Source organism: Alexandromys fortis, unplaced genomic scaffold (genome assembly GCF_014885135.2).
Source record: "Alexandromys fortis isolate MF-2015 unplaced genomic scaffold, M_Fortis_MF-2015_v1.1 scaffold_38, whole genome shotgun sequence".
In the NCBI taxonomy this organism is placed as follows: Eukaryota; Metazoa; Chordata; class Mammalia; order Rodentia; family Cricetidae; genus Alexandromys; species Alexandromys fortis.
Window position 1 is genome coordinate 223,652 of NW_026067916.1, and position 24,550 is coordinate 248,201.

At 41.1% G+C, this 24,550-nt stretch overlaps 1 protein-coding gene and 1 pseudogene across 3 annotated transcripts in view; one reads left to right on the forward strand and one right to left on the reverse strand.

The window, feature by feature from the left end:
* Rundc3b (RUN domain containing 3B) overlaps positions 1 to 24,550 on the forward strand; it is a 155,130-nt gene that overhangs the window by 111,274 nt on the left and 19,306 nt on the right. For all 3 annotated transcript variants that reach the window (XM_050139865.1, XM_050139866.1, XM_050139867.1), the window contains exon 8: positions 6,141 to 6,298. In XM_050139865.1, coding sequence (XP_049995822.1) covers positions 6,141 to 6,298 — 158 coding nt within the window. The remainder of the gene's footprint in view (positions 1 to 6,140; positions 6,299 to 24,550) is intronic.
* LOC126500082 (epithelial splicing regulatory protein 1-like) lies at positions 7,212 to 21,680 on the reverse strand (annotated as a pseudogene).

Consider the following 24,550-nt stretch of genomic DNA (forward strand, 5'->3'; position numbering starts at 1 on the left):
TCTGTTGTAACAACGGTGCTGCCTACTATACAGTGACTGTCTCTAATACCAGACAGGGCTGAGATACTCTGTTGTAACAACGGTGCTCCCTACTGTACAGTGACTGTCTCTAATACCAGACAGGGCTGAGATACTCTGTTGTAACAACGGTGCTCCCTACTGTACAGTGACTGTCTCTAATACCAGACAAAGCAGAAACATTCTCCAGCAGACTAAATGAGTCCAGTATACCATTGATATCTGTGTGAAGACATAGCAGTATAACCCATGGTAGGAATATGATTAGTATAAAGTATAAAAACATAGTAAGAACAATTAAACATCTGACTGTGCCTATGCCCCAGCAGTTCTGCCTCTCATAAGTGTGATGTGTGGTCCAAGAAACACATAAGTGTGTTCATAGCATTATTGTTAGCATCAAGAAAATTCTGAAATAATTCTAATGGCCATTGACTGGACAGGGATTAAACTGTAATATACAATATTGAAAGTCAATGGACTATTGGCTAAACTCATCAATGTAGATGAGAAAGAATGTTTCAAAAGAGTGCAGGTAGACAAAACTCAGGGAAACTAAGCAATATGTTAAGACAATATTTGTGATAAAAACCAGAGAGAAAAGGAGATAATAAACACGTATCTAAATATACTGCCATTCCTACAGATTGTAGATAATTATATTGGCTCCTACTATAGTGGTAATTAGTTGAGATAATGAATAATGTATTCTTTAATTACTAATGCTTGAGAATATCTGTATATAGTTTGTATTAAAACATACAAAAAGAAAGATTTGTTTATAAAATTACTTTCAGGGGGCTGGAGAGATGGCTCAGTGGTTAAGAGCATTGCCTGCTCTTCCAAAGGTCCTGAGTTCAATTCCCAGCAACCATATAGTGGCTCACAACCATCTGTAATGGGGTCTGGTGCCCTCTTCTGGCCTGCACGCATAATAAATAAATAAACAAATATTTAAAAAAAATAAATAAAATTACTTTCAATCATTGAGATTCGATTATGAAGTGGCTATATGAAATTTACTATGGAAAACAATCTTCAGGGGCAAGTAATACTAGCCCTTTTAACGGGTCCGAGGAAGCTAAAAGAAAGGAAGCGGTTTGTTAATGTCACGAATGAGACAGCGTGTACTGTAATGAGTGGCAAACCTAGAATATGACAGCAGTTCATCGCAATTAGCCTGTAGTCCTGTGAAAGACTTATACTGCCCCCTGCTGTTAGGCTAAAATGTTAATGTCTATGTGATTTTGAAAACTGATCACATAGAGTCAGTTTTCTAATAGATCTGTATTTCAAAGCTGGGACATTTGTACCTGCCACTGTTAACAAGACTTAGAAATTTTAAAGCAAGATTTGCCTTAAATTGTGTATAAGATTTCTCAAATAGAAAAAAAAAACAATAGTTTTAGGCACTGGGGAGATTGCTCAGTGTTTTGAGTACCTACTGCTCTCACAGAGGAATTAAACAGTTCATTCCAGCACCCACACGGCAACTCACACCCATCTCTAACTTCAGTTCCAGGGATCTGCAGCCCGCTCCATGGGCACCAGGCATGCACATAGAACACACACACGTGATGCAGTCAAAACACTCATCGATAAACATAAATAAAAATTAAAGTTTTTCTAAAATAGCTTCAGCGCTAGAGAGATGGTTCAGTGGTCAAGAGTGCCTGCTGCTCTTGAGAAGATCCAGGTTCAGTTGCTAGTACCCACAGCAGGAAGCTCACAACCACCCCTAACTCCAGATCCAGGGGATCCAATGTCTCCTGGCCCCTGTGGGGAACCTTCATGCACAGTGGTACCCATAAACTGACTCAGATACATCTACATACACATGAATAAAAAATAAATCGGGGACCTGGAGGACCACAGCGTGCGTCAGGGACAGAGGCAGGTTGGGAGATCCAAGCTGCCAGAGCAGCTCTTTTTCTATGGTTTCTAGGTCCTGTAGCCAGAAGACAATTAAACTCAGAGATGAGCCTGGCATAGTGGTACATACCCTTAATTCCAGCACTCAGGAGGCAGAGGCAGGCAGATCTCTGAGTCCCAGGACAGCCAGGGCTACACAGAGAAACCCCATCTTGAAAATCAAACGACACCTCACTGATGGCTTAAGAACCTCCGAGGTTTAACCTTGACTATAGGAACAATAATCTAGCAGAGAACAGCAAATGAATTAATAACAATGAGGAGAATTTAAACGCAGGGATGGCTGGCTTACCAGTGTCACACGTTAGAACTGACCCTTGAAGGCGATGTGCTTGTGGAGACTCACCTGCAGGAAAGAAGGCAAAATTTTATTTGGTGAGAGAAAATCTAGCCTCGTGGTGGCAGAGTGTGATTGTTCACTGTTTCTCACTTGAGAACTGTGAAGTAGAGCAAGATGTGTGTGGATCCAATGCCTTGGCTGGCCCAGTTCTTTGCACCACATCGCAAAACTTCCTACTTGAAGTCGTTCACACTGTTGAACAGCTTATTGCAACGACGTGAGAGGCATCCAGACTTTAGGTACATCCAGATTCATAAATGCACAGAGAAGTTTCTTTCTATCATGAAAGGATGTTTTTAAAATTTTGGGGGGCAGCTGTTTTGCAGATAATTTTGAAATTTTCTAAAACATCCTGCTTCCTGAAGGTAAATGTCAGGAAATTTATCTTCTTAGTGAAGAGGAATCACAGCTTTCCCAGAAAGGAAACTGCAGAGATGCAGGAGTGTGCAGTGAATACTGGAGCTGCGGGGATGCAGGACTGTGCAGCAAATACAGGAGCTGCAGGGATGCAGGAGTGTGCAGTGAGTACTGGACCTGCGGGGATGCAGGAGTATGCAGTGAGTACTGGACCTGCGGGGATGCAGGAGTGTGCAGTGAATACTGGAGCTGCAGTTACAGGAGTGTGCAGCAAATACAGGAGCTGCAGGGATGCAGGAGTGTGCAGTGAATACTGGAGCTGCAGTTACAGGACTGTGCAGCGAGTACTGGACCTCAGGGATGCAGGAGTGTGCAATGAATACTGAACCTGCGGGGATGCAGGAGTATGCGACTGAATACTGAAACTGCAGAGATACTGACTATGGTAGCTTGAATGGAATTGGCTCCAAAATCTCACAGGGAATAGCACTATTAGGAGGTGTGGCTTTCTTGGAGTAGGTATGGCCTCATTGAAGGAAGTGTGTCACTGTGGGGGTGGGCTTTGATGTCTTGTTTAGGCTTCCTCAGTGTCACAGTTAGTTTCCTGTTGCCCACAAGATGTAGCAGTCTCAGCTCCAGCACCATCAGCCACGACGCTTCCACTGTGACAATAATGGTCTGAAACTATAAGCCACCCCAATTAAGTGCTTTCTTTCTGAGAGTTGCCGTGGTCATGGTGTCCCTTCACAGTGTTAGAAAACCCTAAGACACTGAGTATGTGGCAGAATTATGCACTAAGCAGGCATTTCTTTCAGAAGAAGAGCAAAAAACTGGTCTAGCCAAACTCAGAAACTTTATCTGATGAGCTTGAAAATGGTGCCATGATCATGGAACTAGTGATTTTAGGGAGAATTTGGTGTCCCTGGTCCAGAACTCCTGAAAACTCCAGAACATTAAAGACAACCTTATAGAAGAGAAAGTGTGATGTGCACTTGAATGCATTGGCACAGGAAACCACTTCCTAAATATAACCCCAGTAGCACAGACACTGAGAGAAACAATTAATAAATAGGACCTCCTGAAACTGAGAAGCTTCTATAAAGCAAGTCAACAAGACAAAATGGCAGACTACAGAGTGGGAAAAGATCTTCACCAACCTCACATTGAACAGAGGACTGATCTCCAAAATATACAAAGAACTCAAGAACTTGGTCATCAAAAGAACAAATAATCTAATTTTAAAAATGGGGTACTAGCCTAAACAGAGAACTCTGAACAGATGAATCTAAAATGGCTGAAAGACACTTAAAGAAATGCTCAACATCCTTAGCCATAAGAAAAATGTAAATCAAAACTCTGAGATTCCATCTTACACTTGTAAGAATGGCCAAGATCAAAACGCTGATGACAGCTTATGCTGGAGAGGTTGTGGTGTAAAGGGAACACTCTTCCATTGCTGGTGGGAGTGCAAACTGGTACATCTGCTTTGGAAATCAATATGGTAATTTCTCAGAAAATTAGGAAACAACCTACCTCAAGACCCAGCAATACCACTTTGGGGTATATACCCAAAGGATGCTCAATCATACCAGAAGGAAATGTTCAGCTGTGTTCATAGCAGCATTGTTTATCATAGCCAGAACCTGGAAACAACCTAAATGCCCTTCAACTGAAGAATGGATAAAGAAAAAAAAATGTGGTACATTTACACAGTGGAGTACTACACAGCAGAAAAAAATGACAGCTTGAAACTTGTGGACAAATAGGATCTAGAAAACATCATATTGAGTAAGGTAACCCAAACCCAGAAAGATGAATATCATATGTACTCACTCATAAGTGGCTTTTAGACATAAAGCAAAGAAAAACCAGCCTACAATTCACAATCCCAGAGAACTTAGACAACAAAGAAGACCCTAAGAGAGACACATATGGATCTAATCTTCATGGGAAGTAGAAAAAGACAAGATCTCCTGAGTAAATTGGAAGCGCGGGAATTATGGGAGAGGATAGAAGGGGAGGAGAAAACACAGAAGGGGAGTGGAGGAAAATATATAGCTCAATAAAAACAATAAACAAGTCAAGGTGAAAGGTGCCTGGAGAGATAGCTCTGTGGTTAGAGTCCTGCTCTTCCAGAGTACCTCTGGGTTCAATTCCAAACACCCACAAGACCTGCCAAATGCTCCAACTCCAGTTCCACGGAAACAGGTGCCAGGCATTCACATGGTGGATAAACATTCGTAGAGGCAAAACTCCCACATACATAAAAATAAATAAAAGACAATGTGGGAAGGAGGACAAGTTTCTTAATTCCTCAGTAGTAAAAGACACAAACTTTTTAAAGTAGCTTTTCTTTGCTTATGATTGCTTCTTCTGTTTTAATCTTCATTTCTAAAGTGTTTACACAGGGCCTTGAACTAGTCTTGAAAACATCTGTCCATGAGGTCTCTACCCAATATGTGGGAAGAAATTCTTGGTTTGGCAGTGCCTATGATTTGGGTGCGCCTAAAGAAATGAAGCTAGAAGATACTTGTAAAGTTATCCTTTGGTCATGAATGTTTTGTGGCCTCCATAGAAAAAGGGTCAAACAGGTAATTCCTTCATCACCCAGTCACACTGTGTGCCAACTAACACAGACCTTTGTTTTTGCTGGTCACTAATAATTTCATTTGTAGGAGGAAGTTTATAAAAGGTTGAAAGAAGGAAGTAGCAAAAACCAATGCTGGTCTTTGATATCTAAGAAAGAAGTTGTTTCTGGTCCCAGAATGAGTATTTTTAACGAAAAAGCCTCTGGTAGTGTTAAGCAGTTAGCCTTGGAGTCCATCGGGAGAAGATGCAGGACAAGAGAAGCAGATCCCAAATGGAGCGGAAAGTGTGGGCATGCATACCTAGAAATGAAAGAGTGTTTTTAGACTCTTGGGTTTACACCAATTTGTTAGTAGTATAGTTAGTTGTGAAACCTGTCTTGCACCTACTACTTAATTTATTTATTGATTAACTTCTCTAAGTATCAAATATATAGTGCCCAGCAGTCCAGGAGAGCATCAGTTACTGCTTTGAAGCCATCATCTGCCATCTGTTTCTAATGCATGGGATCTGGAGTTGGTTCCTTGTATACAGAAAGTATAATTTAGAGTATTGATATTTGTAATTAGATGAAAACCTGTGTTTATCATCACAAAGTCCTATTTAAGTCCTGTGCATTAAGTAACCCTTTCACTCTGAAAGGGGAAGGTCAGGGCAGGAAGTGAAGTCCAAGGTCATCTGGGACTATATACTAGACCCCGCCTCCCACTCCATTCCCCCAAATAACAGCCCAAAATGCAGAGTGCATATTAAGCTTCCATGTTCAATTAAAATCATTCATCAGTAGTATTTTGAGGTGTTTCGTTATGAAGTAGATGGACATACTGCTGACGGTATTCATGGTTGATCTTAAGATGTCTTAGAATTTCTGCAGTTGACCTTTACTCTTGTGCTACTGTGTTTCCAGGGTTATCTTGAAGAACTCTTACGGCTTCGTGAGAACCAGCTCTCTGAATCTGTCTCTCAGAATAAAGTGCTGCTTCAGAGGATTGAAGATTCTGATCTGGCCCACAAGTTGGAGAAGGAACAGTTAGAATACATCATCGTGGAGCTTCAAGATCAGCTGTAAGTGAGGTTCTTTTCTAAGAATGGCGATGCGTAGACATGAGCGTGGAGTGGGCTCTGCTACACAGTGTTGAAGGTGCGGCAGGGCTGCGTCCCCGGCACCCGGCTGCCCACATGGCTAGTTCATGCCCCTAAATAATTACACAGAAACTGTATTCTTTTAAACACTGCCTGGCCCATTACTTTCAAGCCTCTTACTGGCTAGCTCTTACATATCGATCTAACCCATTTTTAATATCCCTGTAACACCATGAGGTGTCTTACCTGGGAAGATCTTAACCTGCGTCTGTGTCCGGCAGGAGAATCATGGCGACTCCTTGACTCAGCTTCTTTCTCCCAGCATTCTGTTCTGTTTACTCCACCCACCTAAGGGTTGGCCTATCAAGGGGTCTAGGCAGTTTCTTTATTAATAAGAAATCACTCCCACATCATTACAGTCTGATTCCAGACATCTGCTTGCCACTCAGAGCTTCTCGCTCTTTGTAAGAAAGTGGTTTTGTTCCTTACTAGAAAAGTCATCTGATTTCACTGTGGGGAAATTAGAAAACACAAGGCGAAAATTAAAATCCCCTTCAGTTGTTCTGTGTAGTACGCACTCGAAATACATGATTTCTACTTAAGTCTCCGTTTCTGCAGGCTGGGCATCAAGCTACTGACGCACATCCTCAGCCCTGATGCACTCGTGGAGCTGAATTAGTTACTGACTGACTACAAACATTGTACCTTAGACCAGTATTACTCAAGTGCAGTCCTGATGGATGGAACTGCAGGCAGGCTCTGCCGCGGCATCGCCGTGCACATTTAATGCGGTCTGCTCTGGAAGAATTTTGCAGCAGGCAGTCTTTAGATGAGCACAGCTGTGGTGTGTGGAGAGCTGTCTTCTGTATGAGCTCCTTCACCTGGCACTGCTCAAAGCACTCACCCTAATGCTACCGTTTTGTCAAAATTATGTTAATTTTTTATAGTGAAAATTCTCCATATAATAGATTTTACTCTTAAAAGATTTTTTTTTTAAATTTAAAGCAACTATATTTATATTTGGGTGACATTCAACCTTAATAGAAATATAATCATTCCCATTATGAATCACTCTGCTTTGTGGTTCATCTCCATGTTGTTCCCACCTGATCAGAAGGAACAAAGCTACCCCTTGCAGTCCAGTTAACAGGAGGTGGAAGGGGAAGGGCTGAACTCAGGGGCGACTTAAGACCATGCTAGTCACATACCACAAATAAGTAGCAAACTTCTCGAGTCTGCCTTAAAACAACCTATTAGTCAGAGATGTGAGCAGAAGCTGTGGCCGGCCATGCTGACCTTCAGTGAGGGAGACAGTCCTTTGTCTCTGTCCCTGCTGTCACTTCCTGTAGAGACTTACCTGGGGTAGTAGGCTGTGTAGTTCATGAAGAGCTGAGTGCCCGCTGGGCAGTGTGGGTGGAGGGCTGCAGTGCCCGCTGGGCAGTGTGGGTGGAGGGCTGCAGTGCCCGGGGACTCTGCTGGGCAGTGTGGGTGGAGGGCTGCAGTGCCCGGGGACTCTGCTGGGCAGTGTGGGTGGAGGGCTGCAGTGCCCGCTGGGCAGTGTGCAGTGGAGGGCTGCAGTGCCCGCTGGGCAGTATGCGGTGGAGGGCTGCAGTGCCCTGGGACTCTGCTGGGCAGTGTGGGTGGAGGGCTGCAGTGCCCTGGGACTCTGCTGGGCAGTGTGCGGTGGAGGGCTGCAGTGCCCGGGGACTCTGCTGGGCAGTGTGGGTGGAGGGCTGCAGTGCCCTGGGACTCTGCTGGGCAGTGTGTGGTGGAGGGCTGCAGGGCCCGGGGACTGGAGAGCAGAGACGGCTCATAAATGACAGCTTCGGTAGGAATCACGGCTGCAGGAACTGGTAATGTGCAGGAGGAGGCAGGCATGTGACTTTCATGGCAGTGGGGATAAACCATTTCATTTTAAAGTGTCCTCCCGTGCTTGCTTCGGCAGCACATATACTAAAATTAAAGTGTCCTCCCATCTGCACAAAGTATATTTCCTCAGCTGAACACTGAAAGACTGCCACATATCTCTCCTTCATGGTTTTTTTTTTTTTTTTTTCAAATGATACTTCTATGCAGCCATGAATGCTCTGTCTGCAGACTTCATCTGGGTAAAGGCATCTCCCGGTGGGTGGCCCGGGTATTCAATACCACCATGGGAACCCCATGAATTGTCCAGAATGCCCTCTACTGTGGCAGCATAGGGAAGAACTCACACATATACAGTCTCTTACGTTTATGGGGAGCACACATTGCTGAGGTGGTACCAGGATAATGGGAGGGCTTAGAAGTGGAATCAGAGGGGCTGAGGAGAACCCATTCAGCTCCTGCTGCACTTCGGTGGTCGTACTTCTGAAAAGCTCCATGTATCTTTTACCAGCAAGTAATTATACTTCCACAGGGTATTCTGAGTGTATTCCTCACAAGCAACGAGCACAGAAACATCTCCTGTCATTTACCATCAGGATGGGTGACAAAGAAGATGCCTTCCTTTCCCCCGGTGATGGGGCAGTGCGGTCCTAGGAAGGCTACCTCCTCTTCAGCTGTGGCTGTGAAAGGGAGCATGCGGGTGATGACTTGCTTTTCCTGGGAGAGGAACTAGGCTACCTCACTGTCCCTCCAGCAATTTTAAGAAAATCTTCACCCATTGCTTTGTAAACCTCGATGTACCAGTTCCCATGGTTCCCTATGTGATGTTTATGCCTCCTAGAGCTTGATCTCTGTGCTCCTCACTTACAAACCTAACCAGAGCTTCTCCATCGCTCCACCCCTGAGCATGCAGACAGAGTGCTGCCCCTCCCTTGGCGATATTTAGTCCTTTGAAGAACCTTACAATGTCTTAAAAAAGACTGCCAGCGCCGGGCGATGGTGGCGCATGCCTTTAATCCCAGCACTCGGGAGGCAGAGGCACGCGGATCTCTGTGAGTTCAAGACCAGCCTGGTCTACAGAGCTAGTGCCAGGACAGGCTCTAAAGCCACAGAGAAACCCTGTCTCGAAAAACCAAAAAAAAAAAAAAAAAAGACTGCCAGGGCAAACCTCGAGCCCTCACGACCTACCATGTTGTCAGCAATGAGCTCCATCTTGCAGGTACCACTTTCAGATTGTAGCTTACTCCCTCTGGATCTGAAATTCTGCGATTGTAAGGCTCTGAGATCATCGCTAAAATTAGGTTCCCCATATCTTCAATTTGAGATGCTCCACATCAGGAGACGGGTTCATTCTACTCAAAGTTTAGGCTTTCTGCCATCGCTGCTAGGTCCAGCTTGTCGATATGAGGTGACCCAAGGCAATATTTCTCGAATTCTCTTTGAAGATCAAAAAAGGAATAGAAGCATTCAGGTAGTAGTAATGCATTCTTCTGGGAAGCCTCGGGATGCAAGATTTCCCTGACATGAAGCTGCCCATCAGTACACAAACAGAAGGAAGTCCCTACCTCAGTGTTCAGTTCATTGCTCACTGATGGTTAAACTGTCCGGAAGGCTTGGTCCAGCTGTGGCGTGGAAGACAGGTTTTTTGCATCTATTTTAGTTTCTTCTCTGCAATCCTCTGTCAGTTTCAGCTGATCCGGTCCAACTAGTACTTTGTACAACTGTCCCACCTTCTTGTTGGCCAAATCTAGGACTTTCCATAACAGCAGGATCAGCTCCTTCTCATCCGAACCCGGCTTGGCTCCTGTGGCCCCAGCAGTAATCCCGAAAACCACCTGCAGATAATCTGGAGAGCCATCATGCCAATAGGTGGGGAAGGGGAGAAGGGGAGTTGGAAGTGAGAACAAGAAAACCTGTGCTAAAACCCTCTTCCAAGAGAAAAAGCACCCACCCCCATCCTCACGGCCACCAGGGCAAAAGGCAGTATCCAGCAACCCAAGCCTCTGGCAGGAACTCCACACCCAGGGCAGGAAGGGGATGGAGGGAGGGAGCAGCAGGCCTGCCCTTGCTGTATCCAATTGCTGGTGCGTCTATGAGAAAAGCCGAGGAGCCAATGGTACTCCTTTAAAGGATAAATTTTAAATATTAGACTTTCAGAAAAATTACAAGGACTTAGTACACAGAATTTACATACTTACGTTCCAGGATTTATCAGATTTAACATTTTGTCTTGTAATTCTCCCTCTCCTCACACATACATGCAGATTTTTATCCACGTAGATGCTGTAAACATTATCCTGCCTTCTGTTCTGTGTGTCTGAAGTTTACTAAGAATAAAGATATTCTTGTAGATAGCCAAAGTTCGTGAGTCAGTTTTAACAGGTCAGATTGATTAGGTATTCTAATCTCCATCACTCGTATTTCCGTTTCATTGAATATTCTGAAATCGTCCCATGGTGCACTTCTGTTTCCCTGTCACCAAATCCAATTCAAGTCCGTGCTTTCTATTTGGTTCCTTTTTTTTTTTTTTTTTTTTTTTTTTTTTTTTTTTTTTTTTTTTTTTTTTTTTTTTTTTTTTTTTTTTTTTTTTTTTTTTTTTTTTTTTGTTACTTTAACTTAGAGCAGTTTCTCGGTTTGTCTCACATGATATTGATGCGGATTAGAAATGCAGGCCAGGGATTTTTGTTGTACTGTAGTGTTCCTTGCGTTTGCTTTGATAAACTTGCCCCCCCCCCCCACACACACACACAAAATCTAACAGAAGTTACTTTCTCCTTAAGGGTGTAATATCTGCCAGGCAGTGGTGTACACCTTTCATCCTAGCACTCGGGAGGCAGAGGCAGGCAGATCTCTGAGTTCAAGTTCAGCTTGGTCTACAAGAGCGAGTTCCAGTACAGGCTCCAAAGCTACAGAGAAACCCTGTCTTGAAAAACAAAACAAAACAAACAAACAAAAAAAAAAAGTAAGTGAAGTCTTTTGACTCTTTATTAATGCTATAAATTTTAATGAATTGAACAAATATTCTAAAATATGAAATGCTCTGTCTTTTCTGCAGTTGCTGCTATTCTCTTTTATAGTTTATACATAAATATGATAAAAGATATTATGAGGCCAATTAAACAGGATAAGTGACTCTTTATTTTACCTACTTGCTTATTTATTTACTTACTTACCCATTGGTTTTCTGAGACAGAGTTTCAGTGTCAGCAGTGAGTCTTGGCTGTGCTGGAATTCAGTAGGTAGAGCAGGCTCGTGACTCACAGAAATCCATCCTCCTCCGTCCACCTGCCGAGTGCTGACGAAGCTGTGCTCCACCTCACCAGGCAGGAGATGCTTTTGTAAGTAAACAAAACCCAGTCTTTTCTAGGCATGTGTGTCTTGATAGGAATGGTTGTGTCCCCTCATTGTTCCTGTTCCTCCTCACGTAGGAGGCTCCTCGCGTGTCAGCTGAGGGCAGGTTAGCACATTTCACGTGCACGAGCTTCTGCTAAGATGGATGGAAATAGCAAGACAAAACAATAGAGATGGCTGGATTTTCCTTTATAATGAAATGATTAAGAAAGTAATAATAAGTAATACCTTCCTAGGGCTGGAGAGATGGCTCAGTGGTTAAAATGAGTATTGCCTGCTCTTCCAAAGGTCCTGAGTTCAATTCCCGACAACCACATATGGTTGCTCACAACCATCTGTAATGAGGTCTGGTGCCCTCTTCTGGCCTGCAGACATACACACAGACAGACTGTTGTATACATAACAAATAAAATAAATAAATATTTTTAAAAAATAAAAGGTTAAAAAAAAAGGAATACACCGAGCTTATCTAAATATTTTCACCAGTGTTTGTGAGCTAGACTCATAGCATGAGCCTCTTTTCTCAGCACAGAGGGGCTGAGAAGGGTCATGAGGCTGAGCCCATCCTCACTATTATATATCAAGACTGTGTCCTTAAACACTAAATATAAATAAAATAAAGGTTAATTTTACTTCATTAAAATATCTCAATTGAAAAATTAAGTTTTATAAGTTTATTTTACTTTTGATAATTAAAATGAAGACTCCCCTTTTTGTATGCAAAAATAACTCACCTGTGTTAATAGTATAGTTAAAAAAACTGTGTTATAGATCCTTTTGATTTTGTAAAGGAACTTTACAGTTATTCCTAATACCTTTAAAAAATATTTTAACCAAAATAATCTTAATAAAGGAACAAATAAAAAGTTATGTCCAAGGGTATAGAGGTAGCTCAGTGGTTAAGAGCATTGGCTTCTCTTCCAGGGGACCCAGGTTCAATTTCCAGAACCTACATGGTGGCTAACAACCATTTATAATCCCAGTTTCAAGTGAGCTGATGCCCTTTTTTGGCCTCCATGGGTACCAGGCACAGATGTGGTACAAAGACATCATGCAGACTAACCATCCATACAAATTAAATAAAATGAATATTTCAAAATGTGTTTATTGCTAAAAATTGAACTATTCTCTTGAGGTTAGAAGTTAGACATTTACCTTGAAGTAACAGAGCTGTAAGCTCCAGATTGTTTTAAACTGACTCACGAGATTCCTTTGCATAAAACTACTTTAGAGGAAAATGAGCAGGAGATGGAGCTAATTCCTATATGAATATTCTCATTTTACTACTTAATTAATGCAAATAATTTGTATTAATTGTTAAATTAGTTAATCAATAATTAATGGTTAATGCTAAGTATTAACTAACGATGGAATTAGTCAGCTACTGCAGATTAGATTTAAGACGCAGAGGAGTGTGAGCACTTCTGCAGCTATCGGGAGAAAGAAAATGTCTCCCCTTATTGTTGACGACCTTTATCATCCTTGTGAAGCCTGCAGCAGAGCTGGAACTGGAGTTCCTTGTTGTTCTTCTGAGATATTTAGTGTAAAATTAGAAGAGGAATATTGAGCGATAGAATAAAAGATGTGTAATGCTTGTTCCTGCATGGGTTGTAAACTTTTCCTGATGATTTGAATCCTTTTCTACTCACTTGTTTGGTTTTTTGTTTTTGTTTTGTTTTGTTCCCCCTCCTTCCCCCAGAGATAGGGTTACTTTGTGGAGCCCTGACGATGCTGGAACTATCTCTGTAGACCAGGCTGCCCTCGCACTCACAGAGATCCGCCTGCCTCTGCCTCCTGAGTTCTTGGCTTAAATGCATGCACAACCACTGTCCAGCCACATTTCTTAATAAGTGTAATCTAAATTACTACTATTCTTTTATTGTGTTTTGGACCACTCATTAGACATGAACATTTTGTATTTCTGGTAACACTGAAAATTAGTGATGCATGGTTTTTACAATTCAGGATTGTCTTCATATAAAATAGCTAGCACTCACCCACAGTAAGCTTAGTCTAAATTCATGAATTCATGGTGGCGCACATGGGTAATTAGTACTTAGGAAGTGGTAACAGGAGGGTTAGGAACTTGAGTACAGACTGAATCTTCTTGATACTCTATGTCAGACAACCAAGACATAACGAGAAATGTTAGTGCTAATAGACATAGTACTAGCAGGAGCACTTCGATTATTGTTTTTTCTGTTTTGCTTTTGAGTTTCAAGATATGAACTTTAGAGGTATAACAGTATCAAGATTCTCATTGTATTTTCCATCTTTGTGCAGCTTTGTTTTAACATCTATTTTGTTTAATTTTACTTTTAACTTTTTGCTTTTTGAGACAGGTTCTCTGTATATCTTTGACCTGGAATAACTCTGTGGACCAGGCTGTCCTTGAACTCTCAGAGATCCACCTGACTCTGCCTCCCAGGCATTCAGATTAATTTAAAGTAAATTTAAATTAACTTAAATTTAACACACTGTAAATCATTTATAGTTTTTTTTTTTTTTTGAATCTCTCTTTACTGAATCTCTCTCTCTTTTTCTGACCACATGAGCCTTTTAATTACTGAGCAATATGGGTAGGATTAAAGCCGTGGCTTTGCTGGTTAGATCCAGCCCATTTCTTAGCTTTCCAGCCTCATCGCAAAGGTACTGCTGGAGCCATTTTTATTGCCACACTCTGTGGCATTTCAAGGTCCCTGCCAGCAAGCAAGCTGCAACAGTGTTAAGCAACGCTCAAAAGCTCCATAGTCAGGACTGCCTGCTTGAAAGAGTCAGAGTTTGCCCTGGCCGGACGGCCCAGAAAATTGGCATTTTAAATCAGCGCAGCTTTTTTCCTGCTATGGCTGAAAACAAACAAGCATTCAGTCAGCTTTTATCAACACCATTTAAGTGTTTTGTAGCAGGACCTCTTAAGAGAGCTGCAGGGTTTTGCAGCTAAAGCTGAGTCAGGAAGCCTCTCTTATATGAGAGCGCTTGCTTGGCTCTAGCAAGCAGAGCAGACCCAAGAAATTGCTGCTACCAAGAAAACATGCTTTACTCTATTCTTTCCTAAGCCTTCTCAGGCTTTATGTGGATATAGTTGTCCACACGTTGTGGGCCATTCTGTTGAGGGAGCTGCAGCCTGCATTCCTGCCACCCAGCTCCCAGCCGCCTGGCTAGCTTATGCCCCGAAATAACAACACACAAACTGTATTCTTTTAAGCACTGCTTGGCCCATTTCTATTAATGTGTGTAGCACCCCAAGGTGCACTTACCAGGAAGATTCTAGCCTATGTCCATCCTGGGTCAGAGCTTCATCGCATCTGCCCCAGAGAGGAGAGCTATCTAGTCTGAGCTCACTTCCTCTTCCTCCCAGCATTCTGTTCTGTTTACTCCACCCACCTATGTTCTAACCTATCAGGGCCAAGCAGTTTCTTTATTAGCCAATGACCTTCCTCCATCACTCCTTCATATATTTGATAAAATGCTAAGTATCTTACATCACACTGAAAAAGGGGCACATTTTAAAAGTTGAGTTCACAATTAATAAAGTTTTAAAATTTTTAAATTTTAAAATTAAAACTAATTTTTAAATCTGAAAATTTTAGTAATATTTCTTTATTGTAGATACTACATTATTCTCGGTTTGATTTTCATGGTTTTAAGATATGTGGTTCAGACTGATTTTTTTTACTTTAGTAATTTTTAACTCCAGTTCATGCATTGAACTCATCCAATAAAATATTACTTATACTTTAGATTAATATACATCAGATTTTTTTATAGTGGGGGAAATGAATTTAGGTCTAGTTAGTCTAAGTCACTTATTTATGTGTTTGCTTTTGGGATCTCTCATTTAATAGAAGCTAAGAACACATGATCTTTTCTTACAAGGAGTTTGCAAGATAGTAATGTAGGAGATTGACATCAATCCCATAGTTGTTTAAAGAGTATCATATATAATAGAATAGTTTGCTAACAGCCATGGATTTAGACCCTTGGGTAGAAGATTTGCTGTTTAAACAATTGTAAAACATGTACTGTAAACCTCAGAAATAGAGATCCATAAAACAATGTGTAAAATCTGAAAACCTCGTCCTATTCAACACCAATAAATATGAAGAATTCTTAACAACCCTAGATGCATTTTTTCTGTTAATGACTTGAAAATTTTAGTAATGGCAAATGTTCTGTATGGTCTTGTGAGGTAAGGAACTAAAGAATCTAAACAATATAAGAAAGAATCACTCATTGTTGAGGTAATTCAAGAACCAACCACATAGCTGTGAATCACAGTAAATATTGATGTTGCCATCTATCAGCTAGCAAAACAAAGTCAGTGATGCTGTACCTCCAGGTTCACAGTTTAGGATGAGTGGTGTAGATACCATCAAGTGCGAGCAATGATGTCATCGTGGTCTACTTAAAAATGGATGTTGTGACCTGTCATCATTTGGTCATCTGTAATTTAGCAGATGATACTTGTTAATAAAGTAAACTTAGAATCGTGTTATATTTGAGCAGATACTAAGAAAATGCAGCGAGGACTAAGGAAATGGCTCTGTTGGTAAAGTTCTGACCTGAGTTTGATCCCATAACCTATGTGAAGAAGCCAGGTGCTGTGACACACACTTGTCATCCCAGCACTGGAAAGGGAAGGCGAGACAAGCTAGTTCCCAGGGCTCACTGGCCAGCCCTCCAACCTGCTTGGCAAGCTCCAGGCTAGACGTAGATGCTGTTTGAAAAATAAAAGTGGTGGATGGTGCCCAGAGACCAGTACCAGAGGTTGTCTGGTAACCTATACATGTGTGTGCAGATACAGATATACACACATAGACATAAACACGCACACAAAGAAAGCAGAAAAGAAAAAGTGCAGTCAGACTAGAAAGGTAAACCACGTTGTATTACTTCTTTTGAATATTGTTGGGAAGTCCAGTAGAATACTAAATTTTCAAAGATAACCATATGATATGAATAGTACTCCATTGCTTCTTCACAGGATATATACCATTAAAATGCATATTCTCCTATTATTATTGTCAGCTTATAACACTGTATTTTATTTTCACATAATTTGCAAGATAATGCATTTAAAAAATCAGGTTCTAGTTGTGGGCAAAAAAATATTTAAATATGTCATTTGTAGTATTGATAACTGGAGAGTGAGAACAGATCTAAAGAGAGTTCTTTTATTTTAATTAAGTTAAGTTGATATAAATTCAAATCAGAGCATTATAACCTTAAAATGTTAAATGTAATCTTTATAGTAACCAAAGAAAATATAGAGTATATGTGAGAGGAAATAAATTAAAACATTATGTTACAAAAACATGAAAGAAAACAAGGATGCCAGTAAATGAGGGAAGATAGCTTATAGTCATGAAAACAAACACTAAATCTATCTGAGTCTCTGTATTAGAAGTTCGACTCTCTGAGAAACAGATTGGAAGCACAGGAGAAGAAATCATCTGGTCCAGATGAACACAGTCTACAAGAGACTGTAGGCTCAAAGACAAAGAGGGGAAGGTAAATAATTTAGAGAACAGCTATAGTTACACAAGAGTCAGAGGAAATAGTTTAAAGCTGCGGAATTATGACTTTGAAAGACATTAATAAAAGCTCATATAGCTATACATCAGTTGATAGAGCATCAGAATTTATGTAGAAAAAATGAACAGAATTGAAGACAAAACAAGTTATATAATAATAGTTTGAGAATTCACTGCCGTTCTGAGCAATGACTATAAGAAGAAAGGAAGTAAAAGCATTTAAGCAACACATGAAGCCATTGTACCCAGCATATACATTCTCAAGGGCCATTCCAAGACATGCCATCTGTGAGAATACAGTTCTTAATAGGTCTTTAAAGATAACATGAAGTGTCTCCTCTAGCAAAAAGAAAGCAGAATGTGATTTATCGATAAAATAGAATACTATCTAGCTTAAAATGGGAAGAAATTTGTGATACGCCACAATAGGGATGAAGGATATGCTACAGCAAGGATGTTATTCCTGCCAAGTGAAAAAAAATCACAAAAAACTGACTCCACTTACATGAGCAATATTAATCACTTTTCTCCTTGCTGTGTCCAAATAACCGAGAAGAAGCTTCGGTGGGAGAGCGTTTTATTTTGTGGTTTAAGAGGATGGACTCCATCATGGCAGCCAAGTGTGGCTGTGGGATTGTGAAGCAGCTGGTAGCAGTATGGCTTTCAGAAAGCAGAGAGCACGAGGAGGGCCTGCCTACCAAACCTCAAGTCTGGCTGCCACGGAGTCTCTCTCTCTAAAGATTCTACAGCCTTCCACAAAGTGGCACCAGTTGGGAACCGCAGCTAAAACATGAGCCTGTGGGGCTTAATTTACAGTTGAAACAACAGTGAGTCAACATAGTAAAGGCACAGAGACAGAAAGTGGAATAGCCGGGCATTGTAGCACAGGCCTTACTATTTTCCTCCTGTTTTCATGGTGTGTGTGTGTGTGTGTGCGTGTGCGTGTGCGTGTGCGTGTGCGTGTGTGTGTGTGTGTGTGTGTGTGATTCAGGGATGACGGGGTTTTTCTTTTCTACTTTTTGTTTTGTTTTCAATACATACTGACTGTATTTCTGCTCCCTCCCCTCCTTGAGCTCACCCCTACAACCCAGATCCACTCCTCCATTTCCCTTCAGAACAAAAAGCAGGCCTTCCAGGGATATCAGTCAGACATGACATAACAAGATACAAAGCCTCATATCCAGGCTGGACAAGGCAACCCGGTAGGAGAAAGGGGATTCCAAGAACAAGCAAGAGTCAGAGACACTCCCACTCTTAGGAGTCCCCCAAGAATACCCAGTTCTTCCTTCAGATCTGTGGGGTTCCCTGAGCTCGGAGGGGGAGGGGAAGGGAAGGGACCTGATGGAGATTTCCATTTGGGCTGTCTCTCCATCTAATGTTTGACTATGGGCCTCTGCTGCTGCTCCCATCCACTGCCAGCAGAGGCCTCTCTGAAGACAAATGGTGTAAGCACTAATCTGGAAACCAGAAATACTAACGTCTTTAGACGGACTCACAGGCAATAGCCTACAAGATACAGGTGTAGGAAATAGGGAAGGATTTTCTGCTAGGACTCTATTTGCTGAGGATTTAAGACCTAGATTGACAAGTGGGACGCATAAACCTAAGAAGCTTCTGTACAACTAAGGAAGCAATCATTATCCCTTGTGGAAGAATCCCATGGAGTGGGGTATCTTTACCAGCTGACAAAGAATTAATAGAACATGCAAATGTCTTTAATCCCAGCACACAGGAGACAGAGGAGGTGGATCTCTATGAGTTCCCGATCAGCCAATATTAAAGAGACCTTGTCTCAAACAAAAAACACAGAAACAACAAAAAATAGTAATGGTTTCTAGGGCTGGGGAGAAAATCACTATTGCTGCATAATGGATGGATCTCATCTCAGGTTTACAAGAGCAGAGAGGACAGGGCCTGGTACTCTGCTGGCTCAGACAAGGGGATGATAGATTCCATTTGCCTACTCTGCATAGTAAGTTCAAGGCCAGCCTGGGCAACGTAGTGAGACCTTATCTCAAAATGAAGAGACAAAAGATAGCTAAGGCCATACCACCAACTGTACTAGGCCCAAGGATCTCTCAGCCAACAAGAGAGGAGGAAAGAACAAGTGGTTGATAATGGCACTTGGTTTCACATCTTGTGAATGTGTCAAATATCACTAAGCTATGACACCAAAACTGGCAAGATGTTTTATATTGTGTGAATTTTACCGTGAAATCATTTTAAATTTAAAACGTATCATTTGGAATCTATAGCTATTAATGTTTTCATCGAGAAAGTGTCAGCTGTCTGTCTATATAAAAGTGACGTGAGCCCAGTTAGCCATTCCCAGACTGGTCAGTTTCCTTTTCTTTTCTGAACTGTTTCTGAGGCAAGTTATGTCCTTTTATTCCTACATTCTTTACTGGACATCTCTTAAAACTAGACATTTTCTCACATAATCTCAGCCAATGAAATTAGAAACATTTTTTATTGCTCAATCTTCATGAATAACAAAATCCTTGCCGTTGTCTAAAAAATCTCTTTTGTGCAGTGTAACTTATTGAATCAGAACGGACTCCTCTTATATTTCTAGTAGATAACCTCTATGTGCTCCTTATTCTAGTCACCAGCTTCATTAGCATCAGGTGGATTATCAGACTCCAGCCTTGGCCAGAACCTGATCTTAACAGGTTCCCCCTGGGAGTTAAACGACTCATTAAAGTTTGAGGCATTCTCACAGTTTGTAAAGCAGATTCTTTGCATCATGATCAATGAGTTCTGGTTGTTACGAGCCGCGTGTATAAAAAGAACGTGAGAAGGATTGGAGACCAGGAGAGAATATAAATATCACATTAAGCCTGATCTACTCTGTAAGTAGCCAGCATGTGTCCAGATAGATGGAAGAGGTGGAAGAGAAGGCAAATAAATGTTTGGCCATGGTAGAAAAGGTAGAGAGATACTGATGCCTTGCATTAAGGTCAAAAAATAAAATACTAAAGGTTAGTGGGTGATTGTCTGACTTATTCCCGCTGAGCTAAGAGCTGTAAGATCTGCTCTTAGTTTCACTTCTCACAGGTCCCCAAGCACGTATTGTTCTGGATTCCCTTGAGAATGTGTTACATCGGATTCCTGCCTCTTACCATCCTTCCCTCCCCTCTAGTCTTCTCTCAGCCACCCTATTTCTCCCTATTCCTTTATCCCCTTTGTTTTCTTCTTTGTCTCTGATGTAGTTGTTTAACATAAACCTTTTCTTACGTGTAATGGAAAAAAATATAACAAAGACAAAAAATTATACAGGGACTGAGACTTTCCAGTTATTGCTTTAGTTGGTGAGAGGCAGGATCCAGACAAATGTATACTAAAAAGCTTTCCTGGCATTATGTATTCAGGGCAGAAAATTGCTCTCAGGGGGCTCATGTAAGTATCCTATAGGTAGTACGTATTTCAATTCCTATCACGGCATATTTGGGAAGCACAGTGATGATCTGTTTTAATGATCATAAGAATTGATGCTGGGCTCAGACGATGACACCTGACTTCATGCCATCTGTCATCTGATGACTTGAGCCATGGGTGAACAATACCTAAAGCTTTGAGTCATTGATTAACTGGGGTGTGCACAGGGCTGCTACCACACTGCTCTCCTTCCATACCTACCGGCTAGAATTGTATATGAAGAACTTCATTGATTGAGGCTCTTCGATTTCTATAGGACATTCCATGGATAAAGATATAGAAGTCCTCATTTCTCTTGCTTGTACTTAATGTTTGCCTTTTTAATGCTCTTGCATTTGTTTGGTAAGTACCAATCGAAAGTACTGTGATAAGCCAGGCCCATTTTCAGGTGCTGATAATAGAAGGCAAGTAAAATTATCACTGCCTTCACAGGGTTACCGTGGTTCAGAGCAGTGACTAGCAGTAACTAGTAGTATCTGGAAGATGGTTCTGTTTCTTCCTGTAGTAGTAATTCCTAATGAAATTGCTTCATCTTTGATGACTTTCTCTTTTTTGAACTTCATGTCTCTTACCGAGATGCCCTGCATTAAATGCATAAAACTCTGTGTTGTTGTAGTTCTAATATGTTCCTTAATTTCATAAAAGATTATAGCCCAAGATTTTTTTTTTAGTCTGCCATGTCTCAGAGCACCCGAATACACCAAGAACTGTGTCACATTAGACAAGTAACGGGAAATCACAGGTTCGCTGTAGTTCTGTCTCAGTTCATTCTCTGATGTAACAGAATACCTGAAATGGTACTTTGTCAAGAACACAGTTCTAGAGTCAGGAAGTCCAAAAGCATGGCACAGCATGTGATGAAGGTCCTTCTTGTGCTGTCATTGCAGAGTAGAGGACAAAAGGACACAGGAAGGACAAGTAAGATGTCTAAGTCCAACCACAAGGATCAGTCCATGTGTGGGTTAAGTGGCCCCCATATGCCAGTCTGTGACCTGAATCTCCCCTTTGAGCGTATAACACTTTACCTTCGGAAGTAAGTTTCCAGTAAATGCTTCTGGATGGATGCATTCAAAAAATAGCCAGTCCTGGTGCAATTTGATATTCACCTTTAAAACGTACACCTGGGCTTCCATGAAGGAAGTGTTTTGTTTTATCAGCATTAAAGATTGTTTCATGTTGCTGGGCACTTGGCGGTACACTTTAATCCCAGCACTCGGGAGGCAGAGGCAGGTGGATCCCTGTGATTTTGAGACCAGTCTGGTCAACAAAGCTCCAGGACAGCCAAGGCTACACTGAGAAACCCTATCTCAGAAAAAACAAAAACAAACAAATATTTTTTCATGTCTTGGACCTTTTGAACTTTTTATGAATACTTGGAACCACAGAGGTTAACTCCCTTAATGCAAAGGATCATAAGCCTTATACATAATATTTATCCACCAGATACAAGTATGAGGTCATCATGAGCATGAGCATGGCCTCTGATCTGAGAAATGAGCAAAGTAAGGAAGAGCGGATGACCCTTCTTAGAATGCATCAGACATCTGAGAATTTCCATGGGAGAATCAGAAAGGGAAGTCGATCTTGAGCAATGGGCAGAATTTGAATTTATAAAAAGATTTTTTTCATGTATGTGTTTATGTTTATCTGTTGAGTGTATGCCACATGGGTATATTGCCCTCGGAAGCCAGAAACGGGCATTGTATCCCCTGAAGCTAGAGTTACAGGGGCTGTGAGCCCCCCACGTGGGTGCTGAGGCTTTAGCCTCAGCTATGTCAGAACATGGTTAAGCTTGATGGAATTAATTTAGCTTAAAATCCGTATCACGAAGTTCTTTCCTTGTGATCTTTTAGGGAAGTAATGGAATTGTTTAGTTTGGAAGTAGTGCAGTTGATTCATGGCTACAATAAAATTGAATCTTTAATCCTTTCATCTATGTATTCATTAAGACTGAATTATGTTATTTTGAGGGATAAAATTCCTGAATAAGTCCTATTAAAACTCCAAAGACAAAGGAGCTTATATTAATTTAGAGATAAATACTACAGAAAAGTTTTCAAATGTAACTGATAATATATTGTTGTTACCTAGTCTATTAAAAAAATTCTTTTTTTTTTTTTTTTTTTTTTTTTTAGTTTTTCGAGACAGGGCTTCTCTGTAGCTTTGGAGCTTGTCCTGGCACTAGCTCTTGTAGACCACGCTGGCCTAGAACTCACAGAGATCCGCCTGCCTCTGACTCCCGAGTGCTGGGATTAAAGGCGTGCACCACCACCACCGGGCAAAAAATTTTCTTTATTGAACCTTTCTGTAGAACCTTAGTGTGAGTGATAATTTATTTCCATCACAATGAATGTTTCCACATTTAAATTAGCCAATTAGGTTCAAAACTAGTTAGCGTTCTCAGTAAAATATGAAATAATGCATATTTATCTCTGATTTAACATGATGAGTGATTATTTGGTAATTTAAGGTAAAATCGATTTTAGGCTGAGCACAAATAAGAAAAATGCTCTTGTTTTTACTGACCTCTATTGAGTTAGTTTGCATAGGTCTTGCTATAAATTTGCTATAATTTTAAGGAAATAATGGTATTGTTCAGTTTGGAAGCAACTGTAATTGATTCATGGCTACAATAAAATTTGCTGGGAAACTGCTCGACATTCACAGGATAGAACAGAGACGGAGGTCTGGGGAGAGCTGGGCTGAAAATAGGAGCTGTGGAGAGTTCTCTGGTGATTTTGATCAAGGCGCCTCTGTGTGTCAGTCAAATTAGATTCTGGTCAAGATCTAAAATGCGGGATGGAATTTTTAATCTATCAACTCATTTGCTTGCTCTGTGGTGTCCCTAAGAAAGGAAACCTAGCTACAGTTTCCTGTGGAATTCTCCAGGGATCGATCTGTTACATAGGGGTAGGACAAGTGCCAGGGTTTCTTATTTGCACATTGCCCATAGAACGTAGGTACACCATGAACCAAAACCATGTCTGTTTCGCACACTGAAGTCTCTTAGCTCATTTCAAAGGATCGAGCAGCTGTGCATACCCTGATTGCTCTTTGGGCTGACGAGGGAAGGGGACTTGATTGGGGGAGGGGGAGGGAAAGGGGAGGCGGTGGTGGGGAAGAGACAGAAATCTTTAATAAATAAATAAAAATAAAGAAAGAAAGAAAAAAAAAGAAAAAAGAAATGGTATCTTTGGGATTTCTAAAGACAAGGGTCTAAACATAATACTGAGGACCAGCGAGATGGCTCAGTTGGTGAAGGTACTTGTGCCAAACTTGTCCTTAATTCATTTCCCACAACCCACACGGTGGAAGCAGAGAACGACTCCTTTAAGTTATCCTTATACCCCTATGAGCAAATACACTAAATAAATAAATTTAGCATAATTCCTCAATTTGATTTACGCAGAAGTTCTCTCTGGACAGTCGTTGTGTTATTACCTTTGTGGCTTCACTCTACAAAAGAAACTACATTATAGACTGGAAGTTGTGATGTTACTGCCCCTCGACAAACCCTGCCGGTACCGGTTATTCAGAGATACTCAGTTGCATTTCTCACACTTAGTGGTAAGGTTGCCTGAGATCCACCCCTGACATTCAAGTTGAGTTTTCCATTGGTTTTCACTAGACACCTCCAATGGAGCAAATACGTAATAGAGAAAAATCTACTAGAAAAAAAAACAATAAAATGTAGTGTATTGTGGTAGATTATCAGGCCAGTAATCCTTATTTCTTCTTTTTCTAACAATCCTAGGATTTCTGTAAAGTTTTATTTGCAGTAGGTAAACAATGTGAAAGCCTTTTAAACGAGTTTTATGGTTTTTTTTTTTTTTTTCCAGAGAAAGGACTTGTGGCAGCTGCCCAGGGTATCTTAGTAAGATTCATTCTCACCAACTTCTTAGCTTAATGAGACAAGATCTAGTGTTTGTACTAGATGATGTTTCTTTCTGCATATAGCGACACATATTCTTAAATTCTGCAGTTATTATACACTGTGTAAAATCAGAATTATACCCTTGATCATGTAAACAAGTAAACTGTAAAC